Source organism: Mobula birostris, chromosome 8, assembly GCF_030028105.1.
Source record: "Mobula birostris isolate sMobBir1 chromosome 8, sMobBir1.hap1, whole genome shotgun sequence".
Taxonomy (NCBI): domain Eukaryota; kingdom Metazoa; phylum Chordata; class Chondrichthyes; order Myliobatiformes; family Myliobatidae; genus Mobula; species Mobula birostris.
The window spans coordinates 6,996,344-7,021,553 of record NC_092377.1 but is presented as its reverse complement, the minus strand read 5'-3'; the positions used below and the strand labels follow the sequence as shown (position 1 = coordinate 7,021,553).

Here is a 25,210-nt window from a genome sequence, read left to right as displayed (position 1 = left end):
GAATAAAGGGAACCTTTTCTGGTTGAATGCTGGTGACTAGTAGAGTTTCACAGGGGGCTGTGTTGAGACTGATCCTTTTTACGTTATTTGTCAATGATGGAATTGATGGCTTTGTTGCACCTTTGCAAATGATATGATGATAGGTGGAGGGACAGGTAGATTTGAGGCAGTAGAGAGGCTGCAGAAGGACTTCGGCAGACTAGGAGAATGGGCAAAGAAGTGGCAGATGGAATACAGTGTCAGGAAGTGTATGGTCGTGCACTTTGTGAGAAGAAATGAAAGGATTGACTATTTTCTAAACAGAGAGAAAATACAAAAAACTGAGGCACAAAGGGACTTGGGAGCCCTTGTGCAGGATTCTCTAAAGGTTAATTTGCAGGTTGAGTCTGTGGTGAGGAAGGCAAATGTGATATCAGCATTCATTTCAAGAGGACGAGAATATAAAAGCAAAGATGTAATGTTGATACTTTATAAAGCACGGATGAGGCCTTACCTGGAGTATTGTGAGCCCTTCTGGGCCCCTTATCTTAGGAGGGGATGTGCTGAAACTGGCAAGGCTTTAAAACAGTTTCACAAAAATGATTCCAGGATTAAATGGCATGTCATATGAAAAGCATCATAGCAGAACAGCCTTGAATGGACAAATGGCCTAATTCTGCCCCTGTATTTATTGTCTTACAGCTTTACGGGTTATTAAGAGTTAGTAATTTGTGGGCACGCTATGTTGGCGCTAGAGGTGTGGATGACATTTGCAGGCTGCCCCCAGCACATCCTCAGACTGTGTTGATCGTTGATGCAAAAGACACCTTTCACTCTATGTTTCGATGTACGTGTGACCAATAAGGTAATCTTTATCTTTATATAGTCGTAGGTGATCTACCCTAGGCCCCCATCTCCAATGGCAACTACCCTATACGCCTGAGGGGATAGTCCTCAAACGTGAGACAAGCCAACTGGCATTCACCACTGCTGGTTCAGTGCCCTGGGTCCTGGGACCCTGGGACCCTGGAATGTATGAGTTGGAACATAGACACTCTCGACAGATGGTAGTGGGAATTGAATACTGATTGTTGGTAGTGTACGTAGTGCAGACTGGACAGGCTGAAGGGCCTACGCCACTCATGCCTGAGCCTGTGAATGAAAACAACACACTGATATTTATCATAGATCTCTTTATTAAATGTGATATGGCCCAATTCATTTCTCCAGCTCTCATTCTACAGCTAGTTGCAATGAAGCGAAATCAGCGACGAGCAAAATGTAAACCAGTTACAGAAAGATTATTTCATCCCCAGAGATTAAACCTCAGCCTCAGTGGGCTTGCCTGGGTGCCCCCTGGCAGTATCAGCGATACCGTGGGCTGTGATTGTGCAGCCCTGGTTAAACATGAAACAGCTGGCAGGGTCAGCGTCACACTAACGTATCACAATGACCACCTCAATCTGTTTGGGTTGATCTTAGGCCAACTGGTGGGCATTATTGAGACTCGTTAGACTGGGAGGCCCTCCATTAGTCAGGGTGGTCCATTGATACTGTGTCCTAGCTATTTAGACACTCAAGCCAGGGCAGTACGATATGGAGAGTGTGCAGCAAGTTCCCCCTCTCCACGCAGCTGATGAACCCAAAGGAACGGCAGAGGCCGATACAGTTGGGCACCAGCAGCGTCACAGGAGTTGCCAGTCAGCGTTGAGCTCAACGTAGGACTGCCTCAGTGCTCCAGCTCTGGATTTTACCACACGAGTGGACATTGCCGCAGTCAGTGACAGTCTGAGATCAGAGTTTTCTTTCTCCTGGATGAGCTGTCAAACATCACTGACAAGCCCCATCTTCCTGGAACTGCCTTTGTCAGTAAATCCATGTATTAGGATAGATTTAGTATTTGGACAGGTTAGATGATTATGACCTAACCTGAGGTTCATGGTAAATAAATCTACAAACTTATCAATTTGTATTCACTTGTTGATAACATCCATGCTTTGTAACAAAAATAAAATTCTTTTACAATCTTCTCAGTTTCCAGCATTTGACAGCGTAAAGACATTTCTCTCTATCGGCGTGAACTGTCGGCAATCTTTGGTCCTTACCACCCAGGGAGATCAGTCATACTGAGCCTGCCTACGAGATCTACAACCACAGAAGCTGTTTCACTTGCAGCCTGCGGCTTTCAAAGACAAAGCGGCTGAACAAGAAAAATAACAATTTGACATTTAACACGTCGAAGGTTGCGTGCAGTTCTCCGGGAGTGATTATCCAGTAGTAAAACACGCACACGCACACGCGCACACACACACACACACACACACACAATGCTGGAAGAACTCAGCAAGTCAGGCAGCATCTATGGCTAGAAGTAAACAGTCCAATAATATTCTCCAATAGTAATAGATCTTAAAGTAGGTTAAAAGCTTGGCACAAAATCATGGGAATGATAGGGTTAATGATGAGGAGTGTTTGATGGCCCTGGGCTTGTTACTCACTGGAGGTTAGAAGAATGAGGGGGATCTCACTGAAACCTATTGAATATTGAAAGGTCTGGATAGAGTGGATGTGGAGAGGTTGTTTCCTACAGCAGGGGAGTCTAGGATCAGAGGGTACAGCCTCAAAATAGGAGGATGTCCCTTCAGAACAAAGATGAGGGGGGATTTCTTTAGCCAGAGGGTGATGAATCTGTGGAATTTGTTGCCACAGATGGCTGTGGAGGCCCAGTGTTTGGGTATATTTAAAATGATGGTTGATATTAGTCAGGGCGTCAAAGGTTATGGGGAGAAGACACGAGAACAGAGTGGGAGGGATAATAAATCAGCCATGATGGAATGACAGAGCAGTCTCGATGGGCCAAATGGCCTCATTCTGACCCCGCCACATGTCTTGTGGGTCAGGGTTAGTGAATTGCAGACATGTTACAATGGCGCCAGAAACGTGGTGACACTTACTCCAGCACATCCTCACTGATTTGATTTGATGCAAATAGCAAATTTCACAGTATGTTTCAATGTATATGCGACAAATGAACCTAATCATAAAATATATCTTGCGAACGTATATCGTTGAGAGAGAAATTCATATTAAATGCAAGGGAAGCTACTCTTCATCAGTTGATGGCTGTGGGTGGTGACGAGGGCTGGTTATACCTTCCAATCGTCTGTTGGCTGATGTACGCAGGCACCAATAATTCATCTCCTCTCCCCTATCATGCCAAACTTTCGTCTTATCTTGGCTAAATCCTGAGAAGGTTCTGAAGTTACGGATAAGTTTGGTGGGTGCTCAGGGCTAACTGCAGATTTAGTAGTTCTCCCGGGCTGGAGGCTGCTCATGGTAACTGGAGATTCAGTTGTTTCCCATATGCCAGTGACTTGCCTATGATTGTCTGTTGTTGGCTTCCATCAGTCCAGCCAGGAGTGATGTTTGGGAGCTCTCTTCCATGGAGATGGCGAGGAGATGGAGGAATTTTCTCCTGACCACTGACTTTGTTTCAGGGTTACTGATGAACTCTAACTCCGGGCCAGGAAGTCTTTGTTAATGAGAGGTGATGAGGGGTTTTGGGGGTGAATGGACTTGAGTCTCAAATCTACACCAGAGACACAGGGGATTCTGCAGATGCTGGAAATCCAGAGAAACACACACAAAATGCTGGAGGAACTCAGCAGGTCAGGCAGCATCGGTGGAAATAAATAAACAGCCGACATTTTGGGCCGAGACCCTTCATCAGGACTGGTGAGGAAGGCGGCAGAAGGCAGAATAAGAAGGTGGGGGGAGGGGGTGGGGAAGGAATACTAGCTAGAAGGTGAAGCCAGATGAGGGGGAAGGTGGTGGGGGGGGGGGGAGAGGGGCTTGAAGTAAGAATCTGGAAGGTGATAGGTGAAAAAGAAGGAATCTGTCAGGAGAGGAAAGTGGACCATGGAAGAAAGGGAAGGAGGAGGGGCACCAGGGGGAAATGATAGGCAGGTGAGGAGAAGAGAAGAGGTGAGGGGGAGCCAGAGCAGGGAGTAGAAGAAGAGAGAAGGAGGAGGGGAAAAACTGCCGGAAGTTGGAGAAATAATACTCCTTCCCCTTCACCACACTTTCTTAATCTAGCTTCTATCCTCTTCCTTTCTAGTCCCGAACAATGGCCTGAAAGGTTGTTGGTTCATTTTTCCCTGCAGAGATGCTGCCTCAGGTCCTCCAGTGTTTTGTGTGTGTTGCACAGATCTACATGACAGGATTGGCTTGAGGGGCCAAATGACCTCCTTCTCATCTGGCGTTTCAGTCGGCCTCCGGGAGGTTTGAAGGGGGTGGTGGGTAACACCCATGGGGAGTGGTTGAATGTCCCTGCACTGACCCCACCCCGGGAGGGGCTCCCTGGTGCCACCAATCCCTCCTGGACTCTCTCATGTTCACCGTGTCCACCTTCCCAGGTTGTACAGGAGAACACGAGAACATAGCAGGAGTCGGGAACTTGGCCCCTCACACCTGCTGTGGTATTGAACACGATCATGGCTGATCTGTCCCTGACTCCACTCGTCTCTCTGCACCGGTCTACCATCACCCTCAGTTCCCCGATCCTCCTCCTCTTTCAACACTCCTGGTAATCTGGTCCTCATCACCATCCAGTTAAACCCATCTCAGTGAAATCTGTCCAATAGCGAAAGGCCTAGATAGAGTGGATGTGGGGAGGGGTGTTTCCTAATATGAGGGAGTCTAGTACTAGAGGACATAGCCTCAGAACAGAGATAAGGAGGAATTTCTTTAGCCACAGGGTGGTGAATCTGTGCAATTCATTGCTACAGGAGGCTATGGAGCCCAAGTCATTGGGTACACTTAAAGAGGAGGTTGATAGGTTCTTGATTAATCAGGGTGCCAAAGCTTAGGGGAGAAGGCAGGAGAATGGGGTTGAAAGGCATAATAAATCAGCCATGATGAAATGGCGGAGCAGACTCGATGGGCTGAATGGCCTAATTCTGCTCCTATGTCTTTTGGTTTTCCAGGGCTGCGAGTCCCTGAGACTGACCATCCTTGGCGAGTAGTTTCCCCCCCTCTGTCTGCCCCCCTGACCTTGTAAGTCTGACCCCTCACTCAAGTTTCTCTACTGGATTCACAGAGTCATAGAGTCAGTCGGCTTGAAAACAGGCCCTTTGGCTCATCTCGTCCATGCTGACCTGGCAGGTTGCCATCCCACCATCCCATCGCCCATGGGTGTCCCATAGCCCTCTACACCTCCCCTATCTATCTGGGTTTTATACATCGCCCAGATGGCAGCCAGTCTCAAACCGCCATTTCTGGCAGCTCATTCCGAATACACACCACCCCCTGTGTGAAGGAGCTGCCCCTGATGTCCATTTGAGGAGTTACGGTAGTGCAGTGGTTAACGTGACCCTGTTACAGGTCGTGGCATCAGAGTCCGGTGCCCTCTCTAAGGAGTCTCCGTACGTCCTTCCTCTGGAATGTGTGGGCTTCCCCCGGGTGCTCTGGTTTTTTCCGCACTGGGTAGGTTGTAAGTTGCCCTGTCATTGGTCTAGGGTCAACGAAGGCTGTCGGGGTTTTTGCTTCATTTTTTAATTAGTGAGATGCAGCACAGAATAGGCTCTTTTGGCCCTTCGAGCTGCGATGACCAGCAATACCCCAGTAAAATCCGAGCCCAATCACGGTAAAGGGGCAACTTACAGTGACCAACTAACCTACCAACCGGTCTGGCTTTGGACTGTGGGAGGAAACAGGAGCACCCAGAGGAAAGCCACACGATTACGGCAAGAATGTGAAAGTTCTTTCCAGGCAGCAGTGGGAATTGAACCTAGGTCGTCTGTAAAGCGTTGTGCTAACCATGCCACCCCAGTGAGTAGCTGGGGCAGCATGGCTCAAAGGACCAGAAGGGCTTATTCCACTCTGTAGCTCTAGATAAATAAACCTCTCACCTTTGATCTTGCACTTGTGCCCTCTTGTTTTGAGAAACTCCTCCCTGAGAAAACGATTCTGTGCTCTCACCCTGGGTATTCCCCTCTTGACCTTATATACGTAACTCTGTCAGGGCAGCTAGCAAACCTTGGGAGTCTGAATCAGCAACTCTGTCCGGTTCCACAAGCTCCACTTTCCGTTTCTGTGCTGTGGCCTCCATGACTCTATGACTCTCTGATCATATTGGAGGGATGAGTGTGGCCCACTCTTACTCCTGTTTTCTGGTGACCTTCCTGATTGCTCCCATTCCCTCAGCACCCCCTCCTTTCACCTTGAAGTATCTTTCATCTTCTATTTTCTTGGTTTTCCTCTCTCAGATCTAGCGAATTGGCTCCCCAGCAGTCAAAGAACTATTTCTGTTCTCCCTTTTGGGACTATGCACAGCAGAGGAATTCAGGGTTATGGGTGAAAAGCAGGTGGGTGGAGCTGAGTTCATGGCCAAATCAGCAATGATCTTATTGAACGGTGGAGCGGGTTCGATGGGCCAGATAGTCGACCCCCGCTCCCAGGTTTTTTGTTCTCATGTTCCCACCAGCCTTCTCCATTCCACAGCCATGGATTGATAAGGAGGCAGCTGGCCTTGCAGAGGCCGCCCAGAAGAGGTTGGCAGGCCTCACTTCTTGCTTTTTTGGATGGCTCTCAGCTTTTTGGCTACCTTCTGGACACGTGAGTCATACGCCAGCAACTCATTCTGGGAGTTCTGCTGTTGTATGTCATTAAATATCTCTTCAATCAGGGTCATGAGGGGCTCCAGGCTGTACAGGTCTTCGCAGGAGTAGTACAATACCTCCATGGACCCCTGGAGACTGGAGAGGTAGTTGTGGCAATACTTCAGCTTGGTCTTCATGTCAGCCAGGGCTCTGGATGCCTTCTGCTTCATTTCCACCTCTCGTTCTATCCGCACCAAGTTGTCTTTCAGTTTCTCGATCTCCTTGTTTCTCTCTGGGATTTCGCTGCTGCAGTTCTTTAGTTCTTCTTCATTCTTCTTGACTTCGCCATTGAGTCGAAGCTTCTCTTCCTCGACCTCCTTCAGCAGGTTCTTCGTGCTGTTGAGCTCTTTGCTGTAGTCGATGGCCATGGGAATTCCTGGAAAAGAGAGTCATAGGGCAGGCCATCAACTGGTGATTATCAAAGGGCCGTCAGACCATCAGAGACAATTGTTAAGAACCATCAGATCTTCAAGTGGAGATTGTCAAAAGTCCATCAGACCATCAGTGACAATCGTCAAATGAGACATTGGACAACTTGGGTTATTTTCTCTGGCGTGGTGGAGGCTGGTGGGAGACCTGACAGAAGTCTCAGATTATGAGAGATATGGGTAGCGTAAACAGACAGCATCTTTTTCCCAGGGTTGAAATGTCTAATACCAGAGGGCATGCATTGAATGTGAGAAGGGGTAATTTCAAAGGAGGTAAGGGGCAAGATTTTTACACAGATAGTGGTGGGTGACAGGAATGCATTGGCTGGGGTGGGTATAGAGGCAGATATATGAGGGATTTTTATGGGATGTTTAGTTAGGCACATGAATGTGAGGAGAATGGAGGGATATAGAGGTAGAAGAGATGGCCACTTGATTACTAATTTAATTGGTTTGGTACAACATTGTGGGCTGAACGGCCTGTTCCTGTGCTGTACTGTTCCATGTTCTATGACCATGAGACCATCAGTGGTGATTGCCAAAGGACCACAAAGAGCGAGCTACAGTCCTGTACTTGTGACCCATCTGAGGGGCTGTAATTTATAGGACAGCCAACTGTACGCTTAGGGTGGTGGGGTGGAGATATGTCTCTACCAAAGGAGGTGTGAAGAGCCCCTTCCCTCCACTGGGCTGCAGGTCACTCTTGGGCAAGCTGTAGCACCTGCTTAGCCCCCTGATCAGGGTAACATGAGCCACGGAGTGGGTGGTGGATGGTCGTATGAGCAGAGGGTGTCTATCACAATTACTGCTGATGCGACCACTGACATCAGGCAGGCAATCTCTGAGGAGAATTGATAACACCGGACAACAACGATTTTGCTTCCTGAATACTTTTGGGCGTATCTTATGGATTTTGGGCTGCTGATCATGAAAATCATCGTGAAATTTCCCTATCACACACCATTTATTTGAAATTGCCTTTATTTGTTATTTCAATCATAATTCAAGTCAGAATAACTAATGCCAAGATTAAGAAAGGCATTTTTGTTGGTCCACAAATCAAGCAGGTCATCAATGTCAGGAAATTTGAAGAAATTCTAGTGGGACTTGAGAAAATCACGTGGAAGGCATTCAAGGATGCCGTTTAAAATTTTCTTGGCAACTACAGAGCACCAACTCTGCGCAACTGTTTAATGACATGCTTCAAGCATACAAAACCATGAAATGCAACATGTCACTAAAGATTCATTCTCTGCATTCCCATTTAGACTTCCTCCCTGCAAATCTTGGTGCTGTCAGTGTCGAGCACGGTGAAAGGTTTCACCAGGACATTGCTGTCATGGAGAAACTGTATCAGGGCAACTGGAATCCATCAACGCTGGCTGATTATTATTGAACACTTAAGCGAGAAGTCTCAGGCACTGAGCACAAACGAAAATCATCAACAAAACAGTTTTAGCTTAGTTGAACTATTGCAAAGCATAGCACCGTTATGCAATTAAATGCATTATATTTAATAAAAGTTATTGTTTCTCCAAATTCCTAGATGATACAAGTAGTCTGAAGTTATATTTGTGTTCAGCTTCAAGTGTTCTATAAAAAACAAACAAAAAAAATTCTGAGGAAGGAACACATCCAAAAAATGTTTACCTGTTTTGTAAAGACACTGCCCAGAAGAAGACAATGGCAAACCTAGTCATGATGATGATGAACTGTATTGTGGAAATGAGTTGGCAGCAAGATGGATTCTGTCTACAGTGTCCAGCCCGAATGCCTGAATATTTCCTCTTTGAACTCAGCAAATATTAAGTTGTACAGAACAGAGATAGGCCATTCGGTCCAACACATTCATTCTGTCCATCTACACCATCCCATCTACACCATCCCACCTACACCGTCCCATCTACACCATCCCACCTACACTGTCCCATCTACACTGTCCCATCTACACTGTCCCAGCTACACCATCCCATCTACACCATCCCATCTACACCATCCCACCTACACTGTCCCATCTACACTGTCCCATCAACACCATCCCATCTACACCGTCCCATCTACACCATCCCACCTACATCATCCCATCTACACCGTCCCATCTATACCGTCCCATCTACACCATCCCATCTACACCGTCCCATCTGCACTGTCCCATCTACATCATCCCACCTACACCGTCCCATCTACACCATCCCATCTACCCATATTAAGATAATATCCATGCGTATTTCTCTAAATGCCTCTTAAATTTGGTGCTTGTAATTACATCTAACTCTGCAGTGGGTATCAATCACCCTCTGAGTAAAATCTTATCATAGAACATACACACAGTGGCCACTTTATTAGGTACAGGAGTGGGACCAGTTGTGGTCCTCTGCTACCGTAGCCCATGTACTTCATGGTTCTATGTGTTGGGCATTCAAAGATACTCTTCTGCACACCACTGTTGATGCCTGGTTATTTGATTACTGTCGCCCTCCAGGCAACTTGAACCAGTCTGACCATTCTCCTCCGACCTCTCTCATTAGCAAGGTGTTTTCATCCTCACTGGATGTTTTCGGTTTCTCACACCGTTCTGTGTAAACTCTAGAAGCTGTTGTATGTGAAAAGCCCAGGAGATCGGTAGTTTTAGTTTCTGAGATATGCAAACCAGCCCATCTGGCACCAACAATCATTCCATGGTCTAAGTCACTTGGATCATATCTCTTCCCCATTCTGATGTTCGGTCTGAACAACAACTGAACCTTGTGACCATGTCTATACGCTGTTATCTACATTATTTAACCAACTTCCCCCGGGATCAATAAAGTGTGACTATGACTATCTGCAGAGCTGCTACCACGTGATTTGCTTATTAGATATTAGGTGCGCTTAGTAAAGAGACTACTGAGTGTAGAACAGTTTCAGCATTCCCATATACAGGCCTATATATAATAAATTCATCTTCATTGTACATGACTGCCTGACTCTTATAATCTATGCCTCGACCACTAAAGGCAAGTGTCCCGCATGCCTCCTTTACCAGTGCAGCTGTAAATCAAGACCAGTAGAGTATTGTTTGTATTTCTGGTTGCCTACCAACAGGGAGGATAACAGTAAGATTGAAAGAGTGCAGAGAAAACTTACAAGGATGCTGCCAGTACTTGAGGCTTTGGCTTATAGGGAAAGGCGGAATAGATTAGGACTTTATTCCCTGGAGAGTAGGAGAACGAGGGGAAGATTTGATAGAAGTACACAAAATTATGAAGGGTATAGATAGGGTAAATGCAAGCTGGAATTTTCCTCTGAGGTTGGGTGAGATTAGAACGAGAGGTCATGGGTTAAGGGTAAAAGGTGAAATGTTTAAGGAGAACCTGAGGGGGAGCTTCTTCACTCAGAGGGTGGTGAGAGTGTGGAATGAGCTGCCAGCGGAAGTGGTGGACATTGGCTTGATTTCTACACTAAAGGAGAAGTTTGGATAAGTACATGGATGAGAGGGGTTTGGAGGGCTAGGGTCCAGGTGTGGGTAAATGGGGCCAGTCAGAATAACAGTTTGGCATGGACTAGATGGGCTAAAGATGGGCCTCTTTCTGTGCTTCCTCCTTTACCTTTGTTGTGCGTGCCTTGAAGAGCCAAGATAGAGTGGATGTTCAGGGCATGTTTCCTGTAGTGGGGACATCTCGGACCAGAGGGTACAACCTCAGAATAGAAGGTTGTTCCATTGGAACAGATCAGGAGGGATTTCTTTAACCAGAAGGTGGTAAACTGCTGGTAATCGTTGTCACAGATGGCTGAGGAGGACAAGTGTTTAGGTATATTTAAAGCGGAAGTTGATTAGTAAGGGTGGGGAATAATGGGGGACAAAAAAACGGCAGATAAACTTTACGGATCCTTTGCATCTGCCTTCACTGTGGAAAACACTAGCAGTGTGCCAGAGGCCTGTGAGAGTCAGGGAGCAGGAGTGAGTGCCATTGCTATTACAAGGTGACTTATTGGTCTTAAGAGCAATAAGTCACCTGGACCAGATAGACTACATCCCTAAGTCCTGAGAGAGGTTGCTGAAGAGGTAATGGATGCATTGGTCATGATCGTTCAAGAACCACTTGATTCCGGCATGGTCCTGGAGGACTGGAAGACTGCAAATGTCACTCTACCCTTTTAGAAGGGAGGAAGGCAAAAGAAAGGAAATCATAGGCCAGTTAGCCTAACTTCAGTCGTTGGGAAATTGTTGGAGTCTATTTTTAAGGGCAAAATTTCAGAGTACTGTTTCTATAAAGGAAAGTCTTGCTTGACAAATCTGTTGGAGTTCTTCGAGGAAGTAGCAAGCAGGGTGGACAAAGGAGAGGCAGTGGATGCCATTTACTTGGATTTTCAGAAGGCTTTTGATAAGGTGCCCCACACGAGGCTGCTTAACAGGATAAAATCCTATGATGTTATAGGAAAGATCCTGGCATGGATAGAGGAATGGCTGACAGGTGGGAGGCAGCGAGTGGGAATAAAAGGAGCCCTTCCTGGTTGGCTGTCTGTGACTAGTGGTGTTTCTCAGGGGTCAGTATTGGGACCACTACTTTTCACACTGCTTGTTAATGATTAAGATAATGGAATTGATGGCCTTGTGGCAAAGTTTGCTGATGATATGAGGTTAGTTGGAGGGGTAGGTACTGCTGAGAAAGCAGTGCGATTACAGTAGGACGGAGAAATTGGGAGAATGGGCAAAAATGTGGCAGATGGAATACAGTGTTGGGAAATGCATGATAATGCATTTTGGTAAAAGGAACAACAGTGTGGACTATTATCTAAATGGGGAGAAGGTGCAGACATCAGAGGTGCAGAGGAACTTAGGAGTCATCGTGCAAGATTCCCAGAAGGTTAATTTACAGGTTGAGTCTGTGGTAAAGAAGGGAAATGCAATGTTTGCGTTTATTTCAAGGGGAATAGAATATAAAAGCAAGGAGATAATGCTGAGGAGATAATAAGACCATAATCAGGCCGCACTTGGAGTATTGTCAACAGTTTTGGGCGCCATAACTCAGAAGGAATGTGTTGTCTTTGGAGAGAGTCCAGAGGACGTTCATGAGGATGATTCCAGGAATGAAGGGGTTAACATATGAAGAGTGTTTGGCAGCTTTGGGGCTGTACTCACTGGAACTTATAAGAATGTGTGGGGAATCTCATTGAAACCTACCGAATATTGAAAGGACTAGATAGGGTAGACGTGGAAGGGATGTTTCCTATGGTGGGGGTATCCAGAACTAAAATTGAGGTGGGGGGGGAGGGCGACCTTTTAGAACAGAGGTAAGGAGGAACTTATTCAGCGAATCTGTGGAATACTCTGCCACAGACTGCAGTGGAGGCCGAGTCTGTGGGTATATTTAAGGCAGAAGTTGATAGTGTCCTGATTGGTCGGGGCATCAAAGGATACGATGAGAAGTCAGGTGTATGGGGTTGGGTAGAATCCAGGATCAGCCACGATGGAATGTCAGAGCAGACTTGATAGGTTGAATGGCCTAATTCTGCTCCTACGCCTTATGTTCTTATGCAGGAAAAAGGGTTTTGAGATGGACCGTAGATCAGCCATGACAGAATAGTGAAGCACCTCGATGGGCCAAATGGCTAATTCTACTCTTATAGTTTATGGTTTTGTGTGTTGGTGGTCTGAGCACCACTTACCAACACAAGGGAAGAGGAGCATTAGGCCAAATCCCATGTCCCTTCCAGTGAGCTTCTCTCCTTTCCTTGCCTCAGCGGCGTTCAGTGTGTTCTCAGTGTGCTGCAGGTTGGAGCGGGCAGCCTGAAGTTGGTCATTAATCAGGTACCTCTGGCTCTCCAGCCAGATCAGCAGATCCTTCTTCTCCTTCAGCTCGTCCTCAAGGCTCATGCGCTTCCTCTTGGCCTCGTCAAGGTCCTTGACCAACTGCAGGCTGTCAGTCGTCATGGTGTTGATCAGGCCACTGGCCTCCTTCTCGGCCTTGCTCATCTCGGCGTAGGCCTTCTCCACGTCCTGCTTCAGCTGGTTGCTCTCGTTTGGCTCGAGCTCCTTGCTGCCAAAGGCGGCGACGGAATTGGCGAAGGAGAGGATGGAGGAGATGCCGTTGATGAAAGGCGGCAGTGTCACATCTCTGAACCTATTCTCGTACTGTTCGCACTGACTGCTCATGGTTGCCCTGGGGAGCGTGACAAAGCAGAGGGCTTGTTAGAAGCCGAGATTAGATCAGTACCGTTAGTATTGACAAAATCACTGCAGTCTCTCATAAATCCAATCATTCGTCCATAATGGTCCCAAATCCCTCAATTCAGACTTCCCGATATCAGATCAGAGTGGCAGCATAATAACATTATGCTTTAAGGGACTGGGACTTTGGGGACATTTGTAAATTGTTCTAAATCCTATTACACAGAACTGTACAGCGCAGTACAGACTTACTGGCCCACAATGCTGTGCTGAATTTTTAAACAACTTAAGGTCTCACCCCTTTCCTCCTACGTAACCTTCCATTTATCGACCATCCATGTGCCAATATATGAGTCTCTGAAATGTCCAACACCACTCCCAGCAGAGTGATATCCATAGATGCTGCATATGGACGGACAAGTTCCTCCCACATTCAGTGTGTGTTGCATCGATCAGTACGGAACAGCATGGACTGGCATTAGCTGGTATGGAATAGTATAAACTGGAGTGAAAAGGTATAGGTTGATATAGAATAGTGTAAAACCATAAAGACTGGCATTGACTGGTGTGGAATGGTGTGGACTGGAATGGAATGGTATGGATTGGGATAAAATGGTGTGGAATGGTATGGAATGGCATAGACTGGTATGGAATGGTATGGACTGCTATGGAAAGGTATGGACTGGCATGGAATGGTATAGATTGGCATAGGGTGTTGTGCAATGTTATGGAATGGTATAGATTAGTGTGGAATGGTATGGATTGGTACAGACTGGTGTGGACTGGTATGGAATGATATAGACTGGTGTGGAATGGTATCGATTGGTGTGGAATGATATGGACTGGTAAGGAATGGTTTGGAATGGCAAAGACTGGGGTGTGTGGAATGGTATGGAATGGCATAGACTGGAATAAAATGGTAAGGAATGGTATAAATTGGTATGGAATGGTATGAAATGGTATTAAACTGGTATGGAATGGTATGGAATGTTATACACTGGTATGGAATGGTATGGACTGATACATACTGGTGTGGAATGGTAGGGAATGGTATAGGCAGGTATGGAATGGTATAGACTGATGCGGAATGGTAAGAAATGTTATTAACTGGTATGGAATAGTATGGACTGGCATAGACTGTTGTAGAATGGTATGGATTGGCACAGGCTGGTGCAGAATGGTATAGACTGGTATGCAATGGTCTGGACTGCAGGGGAATGGTATGGACTGCAATGGAATGGTATGTTTTGGCATAGACTGGTGTGGAATGGAATGGTATAGACTGGTATGCAATAGTATGGAATGGTATGGACCAATATGGATTGGTATGGGCTGGCACAGACTGCTGTGGAATGGTATAGACTGAAATGGAATGGTATAGATTGGTATGGAATGGCACAGAATGGTACAGACTGATGTGGAATGGTATGGACTGTTACAGACTGGTGTGGAATGGTATAGACTGGTGTAGACTGGTTGGAATGCTATAGAATGGTATAGACCAGTGTGGAATGGTATAGAATGGTAAGGACTGGAATGGAATGGTATAGACTGATGTGGAATGGTATGGAATGCTATTGACTGGTATGGAATATTATGGACTGGCATAGGCTGTTGTGGAATGGTATGGACTGGTACAGAATGCACTGGGGAACACACACACACACTAACCCTCACTGTGGAATGGTCCCACACACACTGACCCTCACTGGGGAACAGTCTCCTACACACACACACACACACACACACTGACCCTCACTGGGGGACGGTCTCCTACACACACTGATCCCCATTTGGTCACAGTCCCTCACATACTCTCACCCTTACTGGATGATGGAAATGTACAGAGGAGAGTGTCCCTTAAACGGAATCCCCCTGCCTTTAATGGTGTGACACGTACTCGGCAGAAAGGAAGGGAAAGCCACTCACAGGGTAATGTGAAGTATTCAGACAAAGTCAGGATCTGCTTTTTGGCAGTCCGACACCCCACCACAGATTCCCAGAACAGCATGTTCCAGCATTCAGTGCCAGAGACCCCCCAGTAGAGTCCCCACTCAGTACCCAGAGACCCAGCAGTAACAGTGAGATTGTAGAATCCCCACTCAGTACTCAGAGACCCAGCAGTAACAGTGAGATTGTAGAATCCCCACTCAGTACCCAGAGACCCAGCAGTAACAGTGAGATTGTAGAATCCCCACTCAGTACCCAGAGACCCAGCAGTAACAGTGAGATTGTAGAATCCCCACTCAGTACCCAGAGACCCAGCAGTAACAGTGAGATTGTAGAATCCCCACTCAGTACCCAGAAACCCAGCAGTAACAGTGAGATTGTAGAATCCCCACTCAGTACCCAGAGACCCAGCAGTAACAGTGAGATTGTAGAATCCCCACTCAGTACCCAGAGACCCAGCAGTAACAGTGAGATTGTAGAATCCCCACTCAGTACCCAGAAACCCAGCAGTAACAGTGAGATTGTAGAATCCCCACTCAGTACCCAGAGACCCAGCAGTAACAGTGAGATTGTAAAATCCCCACTCAGTACCCAGAGACCCAGCAGTAACAGTGAGATTGTAGAGTCCCCACTCAGTACCCAGAGACCCAGCAGTAACAGTGAGATTGTAGAGTCCCCACACAGTACCCAGAGACCCAGCAGTAACAGTGAGATTGTAGAATCCCCACTCAGTACCCAGAGACCCAGCAGTAACAGTGAGATTGTAGAGTCCCCACTCAGTACCCAGAGACCCAGCAGTAACAGTGAGATTGTAAAATCCCCACTCAGTACCCAGAGACCCAGCAGTAACAGTGAGATTGTAAAATCCCCACTCAGTACCCAGAGACCCAGCAGTAACAGTGAGATTGTTGTTGGATTTGGACTCTGTAGTTTGCCGAGTGATTCTGTAACAACATCACATCTCCTGGAAGGTGGCCAGGTGGCACCCTGCCGCCATTTCATTTCCTCGCTCTGAGGCAGAGTGAGTAATTTAATCTAAACTCACAGAGGTAAATGCCCACTTAACAGAGATGGAATTAGGCCAATCCTGTTGTCTCCCTTCACCCATTTCCCACTCTTTTCCCATGTCTCCTCTTCACTCTGTGTTTCCTCAAACCCCTGTAACCTTCCTCAGCTGGACCTGGCCCTTCTCCTCCCTACCTCGATCTCTCTCTCTCTCCTCTCCCTATTAACAGTCTCTCTCTTTCCCCATCTCTCTCTCATCCTCTTTCCTCACTCTCTTCTCTGCACTTCACTATCCGCCCTTTCTCTCTGCCTCCCATCTTGGCCTCACTCAGTCTCTCACACTCTTTCTCTTTGCTCTGTCTTTCCCTCCATCTCTCTCCACCTCTCTCTCTCCCTTTGTCCTTTTCCCCTCTATCTCTCTGTCTCTCCTTCTTTCATGCTACTTGCTCCCTGTTGTCGCACTCTCTTCCCTCTCAATCTCTCCCCTCTTTCTTCTCCTCCTTTCATCTCTTTCTGCCCACCTCCTTCTCCTCTCTTCCCCCTTCTCATCTTCCCTTCCCTCTCTCCCCTGGCTTCCACTCCCTCTCCCCCTTTCTCTCTGTCTCTCCCCCATTCTCCATCTCTCTCGGTTCCTCTCATCCCTCCCTCCCCATTCTTCCTTTCTCTCCCCTCCTCATCTCCTCCACTCCCCGTCTCTCCCCTCACTCCCCTCCCTCTCCCTCTCTCTCCCTCACTCCCCGTCTCTCCCCTCACTCCCCTCCCTCTCCCCTCTCTCTCCCTCACTCCCTGTCTCTCCCCTCACTCCCCTCTCTCTCCCTCACTCCCCTCTCTCTCCCTCACTCCCCTGTCTCTCCCCTCTCTCTCCCTCACTCCCCTCTCTCTCCCTCACTCCACTCCCTCTCCCTCACTCCCCTGTGTCTCCCTTCACTCCCCTTCTCTCCCCTCACTCTCCTCCCTCTCCCCCTCTCTCCTTCACTCCCCGTCTCTCCCCTCACTACCCTCCCTCTCCCTCACTCCCCTGTCTCTCCCCTCACTCCCCTCCCTCTCCCTCACTCCCCTGTCTCTCTCCTCACTCCCCTCTCTCTCCCTCACTCCCCGTCTCTCCCCTCACTCCCCTCCCTCTCCCTCACTCCCCTGTCTCTCCCCTCACTCCCCTCCCTCTCCCCTTTCTCTCCCTCACTCCCCTGTCTCTCCCCTCACTCCCCTCTCTCTCCCTCACTCCCCTGTCTCTCCCCTCACTCCCCTCTCTCTCCCTCACTCCCCGTCTCTCCCCTCACTCCCCGTCTCTCCCCTCTCTCTCCCTCACTCCCCGTCTCTCCCCTCACTCCCCTCTCTCTCCCTCACTCCCCTGTCTCTCCCCTCACTCCCCTCCCTCTCCCCTCTCTCTCCCTCACTCCCTGTCTCTCCCCTCACTCCCCTCTCTCTCCCTCACTCCCCGTCTCTCCCCTCTCTCTCCCTCACTCCCCGTCTCTCCCCTCACTCCCCTCTCTCTCCCTCACTCCCTTGTCTCTCCCCTCACTCCCCTCCCTCTCCCCTCTCTCTCCCTCACTCCCCTGTCTCTCCCTTCACTCCCCTCCCTCTCTCCTCTCTCTCCCTCACTCCCTGTCTCTCCACTCACGCTCCCTCTCTCTCCTCTCTCTCCCTCACTCCCCATCTCTCCCCTCACTCCCCTCCCTCTCCCTCACTCCCATCTCTTGCCTCACTCCCCTCTCTCTCCTCTCTCTCTCCCTCACTTCCCATCTCTCCTCCACTTACACATACACTGACATGAACACTCTCTCACCTTCAAACTCACACACATACACACACACTCACCTCAAATTCACACACACACTCTCACCCTCAAACTCACACATACACCCTCACCCTCAAACTCACACACACTCTCACCCTCAAACTCACACTACACCCTCACCCTCAAACTCTCACACACTCTCACCCTCAAACTCACACATATACCCTCACCCTTAAACTCACACACACACTCTCACCCTCAAACTCACACACACACTCTCACCCTCAAACTCACACATACACAGTCACCCTCAAACTCACACACACACTCTCACCCTCAAACTCACACATACACCCTCACCCTCAAACTCACACACACACTCTCACCCTCAAACTCACACATACACACACACGCACCCTCAAACTCACACACACTCCCTCACCCTCAAATTCACACACACTCTCTCACCCTCAAACTCACACATACACACTCTCACCCTCAAACTCTCACACACTCTCACCCTCAAACTCTCACACACTCTCTCACCCTCAAACTCACACATACACACTCTCACCCTCAAACTCTCACACACTCTCACCCTCAAACTCTCACACACTCTCTCACCCTCAAACTCACACTACACCCTCACCCTCAAACTCTCACACACTCTCTCACCCTCAAATTCACACACACACTCTCACCCTCAAACTCTCACACAGTCCCTCACCCTCAAACTCTCACACACTCTCTCACCCTCAAACTCACACATACACACTCTCACCCTCAAACTCTCACACACTCTCACCCTCAAACTCACACTACACCCTCACCCTCAAACTCACACACACACACTCTCTCACCCTCAAACTCTCACACACTCTCTCACCCTCAAACTCTCACACAGTCTCTCACCCTCAAACTCACACACACTCTCACCCTCAAACTCTCACACACTCTCTCACCCTCAAACTCACACATACACACTCTCACCCTCAAACTCTCACACACTCTCACCCTCAAACTCACACTACACCCTCACCCTCAAACTCACACACACACACTCTCTCACCCTCAAACTCTCACACACTCTCTCACCCTCAAACTCTCACACAGTCTCTCACCCTCAAACTCACACACACACTCTCACCCTCAAATTCACACACACACACACTCACCCTCAAACTCACACACACTCTCACCCTCAAACTCACACATATACCCTCACCCTCAAACTCACACACACACACACACACACTCTCTCACCCTCAAACTCTCACACACTCTCTCACCCTCAAACTCACACACAGTCTCTCACCCTCAAACTCTCACACACTCTCTCACCCTCAAACTCACACACACACTCTCATCCTCAAACTCACACACACACACACTCACCCTCAAACTCACACACACACTCTCACCCTCAAATTCACACACACACACACACGCACCCTCAAACTCACACACACTCCCTCACCCTCAAATTCACACACACTCTCTCACCCTCAAACTCACACATACACACTCTCACCCTCAAACTCTCACACACTCTCACCCTCAAGCACACTACACCCTCACCCTCAAACTCACACACACACTCTCACCCTCAAACTCACACATACACACTCTCACCCTCAAACTCTCACACACTCTCACCCTCAAGCACACTACACCCTCACCCTCAAACTCACACACACACTCTCACCCTCAAACTCTCACACAGTCTCTCACCCTCAAACTCTCACACACTCTCTCACCCTCAAATTCACACACACTCTCTCACCCTCAAACTCACACATACACACTCTCACCCTCAAACTCTCACACACTCTCACCCTCAAACACACTACACCCTCACCCTCAAACTCACACACACACTCTCACCCTCAAACTCTCACACAGTCTCTCACCCTCAAACTCTCACACACTCTCTCACCCTCAAACTCACACACACACTCTCACCCTCAAATTCACACACACACCCTCACCCTCAAACTCACACACACACACACACACACTCTCTCACCCTCAAACTCTCACACACTCTCTCACCCTCAAACTCACACATACACACTCTCACCCTCAAACTCTCACACACTCTCACCCTCAAACTCACACTACACCCTCACCCTCAAACTCACACACACACACTCTCTCACCCTCAAACTCTCACACACTCTCTCACCCTCAAACTCTCACACAGTCTCTCACCCTCAAACTCACACACACACTCTCACCCTCAAATTCACACACACACACTCACCCTCAAACTCACACACACTCTCACCCTCAAACTCTCACACACTCTCTCACCCTCAAACTCACACATACACACTCTCACCCTCAAACTCTCACACACTCTCACCCTCAAACTCACACTACACCCTCACCCTCAAACTCACACACACTCTCTCACCCTCAAACTCTCGCACAGTCTCTCACCCTCAAACTCTCACACACTCTCTCACCCTCAAACTCACACACACACTCTCACCCTCAAATTCACACACACACACTCACCCTCAAACTCACACACACTCTCACCCTCAAACTCACACATATACCCTCACCCTCAAACTCACACACACACACACACTCTCTCACCCTCAAACTCTCACACACTCTCTCACCCTCAAACTCACACACAGTCTCTCACCCTCAAACTCTCACACACTCTCTCACCCTCAAACTCACACACACACTCTCTCACCCTCAAACTCTCACACACGCACTCTCACCCTCAAACTCACACACACACACACTCACCCTCAAACTCACACACACACACTCTCACCCTCAAACTCACACACACACACACTCTCTCACCCTCAAACTCACACACACACACACTCTCTCATCCTCAAACTCTCACACACTCTCTCACCCTCAAACTCACACACACACTCTCTCACCCTCAAACTCTCACACACTCTCTCACCCTCAAGCTCACACACACACTCTCTCACCCTCAAACTCTCACACACGCACTCTCACCCTCAAACTCACACACATACACCCTCACTCTCAAACTCTCACACACAGTCTCTCACCCTCAAACTCTCACACACTCTCTCACCCTCAAACTCACACACACACACTCTCACCCTCAAACTCACACACAGTCTCTCACCCTCAAACTCTCACACACTCTCACCCTCAAACTCACACACACACACTCTCTCACCCTCAAACTCTCATACACTCTCTCACCCTCAAACTCACACACACACACTCTCTCACCCTCAAACTCTCACACACTCTCTCACCCTCAAACTCTCACACACTCTCTCACCCTCAAACTCACACACACACTCTCACCCTCAAATTCACACACACACACTCACCCTCAAACTCACACACACTCTCACCCTCAAACTCACACATATACCCTCACCCTCAAACTCACACACACACACACACTCTCTCACCCTCAAACTCTCACACACTCTCTCACCCTCAAACTCACACACAGTCTCTCACCCTCAAACTCTCACACACTCTCTCACCCTCAAACTCACACACACACTCTCTCACCCTCAAACTCTCACACACGCACTCTCACCCTCAAACTCACACACACACACACTCACCCTCAAACTCACACACACACACTCTCACCCTCAAACTCACACACACACACACTCTCTCACCCTCAAACTCACACACACACACACTCTCTCATCCTCAAACTCTCACACACTCTCTCACCCTCAAACTCACACACACACTCTCTCACCCTCAAACTCTCACACACTCTCTCACCCTCAAGCTCACACACACACTCTCTCACCCTCAAACTCTCACACACGCACTCTCACCCTCAAACTCACACACATACACCCTCACTCTCAAACTCTCACACACAGTCTCTCACCCTCAAACTCTCACACACTCTCTCACCCTCAAACTCACACACACACACTCTCACCCTCAAACTCACACACAGTCTCTCACCCTCAAACTCTCACACACTCTCACCCTCAAACTCACACACACACACTCTCTCACCCTCAAACTCTCATACACTCTCTCACCCTCAAACTCACACACACACACTCTCTCACCCTCAAACTCTCACACACTCTCTCACCGTCAAACTCACACACACACTCTCACCCTCAAACTCACACACACTCTCTCACCCTCAAACTCACACACACACTCTCTCACCCTCAAACTCTCACACACGCACTCTCACCCTCAAACTCTCACACACTCTCACCCTCAAACTCTCACACACTCTCTCACCCTCAAACTCACACATACACTCTCACCCTCACCCTCAAACTCTCACACACACCCTCACCCTCAAACTCTCACACACTCTCTCACCCTCAAACTCACACATACACCCTCACTCTCAAACTCACACACACACTCTCACCCTCAAACTCACACTACACCCTCACCCTCAAACTTACACATACACCCTCACAAACTCTCACACACACACTCTCTCACCCTCAAACTTGCACACACACACTCTCACCCTCAAACTCTCACACACTCTCACCCTCAAACTCACACACTCTTTCACCCTCAAACTCTCACACACTCTCTCATCCTCAAACTCACACACACACACACACACACACACACAGTTACAACCCTCTCTCTCTCCCACACACTCTATCTTTCTCATGCATACACACTCATACACTCTCTCTCACACATACACACACTCACTCACACTCTCTCTCTCACACTCACACACACACTCCCTTTACCAACCAGTTTTTTAAAGATCTGAGAACTCCTCATTTGAAGTCATCCCAATTTTGACATTGCCCAAATTTTCTGAAAATAATGCTCTCCAGTCTGATATTTCTCCTCCTCCCTCCCCCTCTCTCCCTCCCTCTCTTCCTCCACCTCTTTCTCCCTCACCCAGACCCTCTCTCCCTCTCTCTCTCTGTCTTTCTCTCCCTCCCTCTCCCTCTCTTTCTTTCTCTCTTGCTCCCTCTCTCTCTCCCCATCTCTGTCTCTCCCCTATCTCCTCTTTCAACCCCCTCTCTCTCATTCTCCCTTTCTCTCTGTCTTTCTCTCCCTCCCTCTCTGTCTTTCTCTCCCTCTCCCCTCCCTCCCTCCCTCCCTCTCTGTCTTTCTCTCCCTCTCTCCCCTCTTCCCCCTCTCCCTCCCTCTCTCACTCCCTCTCCCTCTCTCCCCCTCTCTCTCCCTCCCTCTCTCCCCCCTCTCCCCCTCTCTCTCTGTCTGTTCCTCTCTCTCTCCCTCCCTCTCTCTCTCACTCTCTCCCCCTTTCCCTCTCTCTCTCCCCCTCTCTCCCTCTCTCTCTCTCTGTCTTTCTCTCCCTCCCTCTCCCTCTCTCCCTCCCTCTCATTCTCTCTCTCTCGCTCCCTCTCTCTCTCCCCCTCCCTCTCTCCCTCTCTCCCTCTCTCTCTCTCTGTCTTTCTCTCCCTCCCTCTCTCTCCCCCTCTCTCTTTCTCTCTCTCTCCCTCTCTCTCTGTCTGTCTCTCTCTCTCTCTCTCTCCCTCTCTCCTTATCCCCCCTTTCTCCCTCTCCCCCCCCCCCACTCTCTCTCTCTCTCTCAGGAACATGCCCCACCCGGGTGCCATTTTGAATCTCTCTCAACCAGATTTAAGGAGAGTAGTTGTCTCGCGAATAAGGAAGCCTGACAAGGTCTCACTGTCTCAGCCTGTGAGAGTTCTCAGCATACAAACTTGTGGGCTGCTTTATACTTCTGGATAAAGATCCCATTGATATCCCTCCCCTTTACTGAACAGACATGTTCCTTCTCCTCTGAGCCTCTTTGTCTTTTTTTTGTTTTTGAGTTTTATGAGAATAAAGCTTTCTGTCTGAGATTTTCCCTTTTTATAAAAAGACTCACGATCAGACCGAAGACCCATTTATTCTCTCCAAGTAACTCCGGGGATACAAAATTCTACATAAATTCCTTTCTGAAACAAACTTCTTCAAAGGACATTTTTGTCACAAAATCTTTCTTTTTCTGTCTGAGCTGAAACAAAATTTGACGCTTCTCTTTCAAAAAATACAAGTTGCATGCGCATCCCAGTATCTTTATATATTTTTCATGTATTTTAAAGGAAAAATTTGATTTGGATTCCTCTCTGAAGGGCAACAGACTGAATTATTTCCTTCTGCTTTGCAACAGTAAGACTATTCTCTCAGACCTCACTCTCTCTCTTTTTCCCTCTCTGTCCATCTCGACATTGTTGGTTATGTTAGTCCCTCTGTGCTCCCAGTCTGGGGAGAAAATGGGAAGTCTCCTCTCAGGCTTGGAACCCTTCAAACAAATTTAATCTTGAATGCAGGAGGCAAGTTTCCTGTTCTATGTGTCACAGACCCACACACTCATAGAAACCAGACACAGACACACACACAGACACAGACACACACGCACACACACACACACACACACTCACACATAAGCACATACATGAAGAAGTTCATGCACACATTCTAATACTCAAAGACCTAATGTTCAGTAAATGAGATCCAGCTTCCTGAATTGCGACACAGGCAGTAGTTTGGATAGAGCCTGGGTGCGGTCAGGAGCAGCCAGCAATGCTGAAAAAAGCACAGGCCACGAGGCTGAATCCACCCTGTCTTTTTGAAGCAAAAAGTGGCCCAAATCCACTGTAAAAGCCCCCTTAACCCTCGAATCCTGAATGTGTTCGACGCGAATCCCAGTCTAGTCACTTGAATCTAACCCTGAGCTTTAATTCCAACATTTTCCCTCGCCGCACGCTGATAACCCCCACAACCACCTTCTAAACATCACAGTATCACCGAGGAGCGGTTGTGCGGCCCTGAGCACGTGTGGAGGCGTTGCAGCCCTTGCACTCTTGCCTTCGAGGCACCTCTCTGGGAAGTGCAGCCAGCCAGAGGCACGAAACCCCAAGGTAAAGGGGGATCAGGCTGCCAGTAAACCCAGACAAAACAGTTCAGAGTAAACCCCCTCAATCTCTACTCACCACTCCGTCCTGCTGAGATGCCCTTCAATGAAAATTCGCTCCTTCTCCTCGTCTGGGAAAGGCTGGGCTTCTAGATAGCCGGAGAAACCATAGATCCAAATGGTGGCTGGAAGGTGACTTCAACCCCACAGCCTGTAACTAACTGCAAAATCTGTGTTGTTGCAGCTTTTATACCAGCTTCAGTGATGGGAGGGGCATATTTCTAAAAGGCAAGTGGATGGAGACATTAAGTCCATCCCTCCAAATGCAGGTTCTACAGAATAATTCCTACACGAGGTTCCAGGGCACAGAGGACTTGATTGAAGATTCTCCACTGAGGCAGGGGGGCATCCTTGGTCTTCAGGCTGGAGCCC

At 48.3% G+C, this 25,210-nt stretch overlaps 1 protein-coding gene across 1 annotated transcript; it reads right to left on the bottom strand.

Moving 5' to 3' along the window:
* Nucleotides 1-1,157: 1,157 nt before the first annotated feature.
* LOC140201130 (uncharacterized) lies at nucleotides 1,158-24,984 on the bottom strand. The gene is made up of 3 exons (XM_072264760.1): nucleotides 24,858-24,984; nucleotides 12,716-13,209; nucleotides 1,158-7,014 (listed from the first exon to the last, which is right to left on the bottom strand). The coding sequence occupies exons 2-3, from the start codon at nucleotides 13,200-13,202 to the stop codon at nucleotides 6,542-6,544; spliced, it is 960 nt and encodes a 319-aa protein (XP_072120861.1). The 5' UTR covers nucleotides 13,203-13,209; nucleotides 24,858-24,984; the 3' UTR covers nucleotides 1,158-6,541.
* Nucleotides 24,985-25,210: the final 226 nt, after the last annotated feature.

Bases quoted from the DNA above. Each gene is read 5' to 3' on its own strand.
- LOC140201130 (XM_072264760.1), bottom strand. From the start codon at position 13,202: ATGAGCAGTCAGTGCGAACAGTACGAGAATAGGTTCAGAGATGTGACA. The intron at 7,015-12,715 runs GTAAGTGGTGCT...TCTCTTTTCCAG, and splicing joins GCTCCTCTTCCCTTGTGTTG to GAATTCCCATGGCCATCGAC.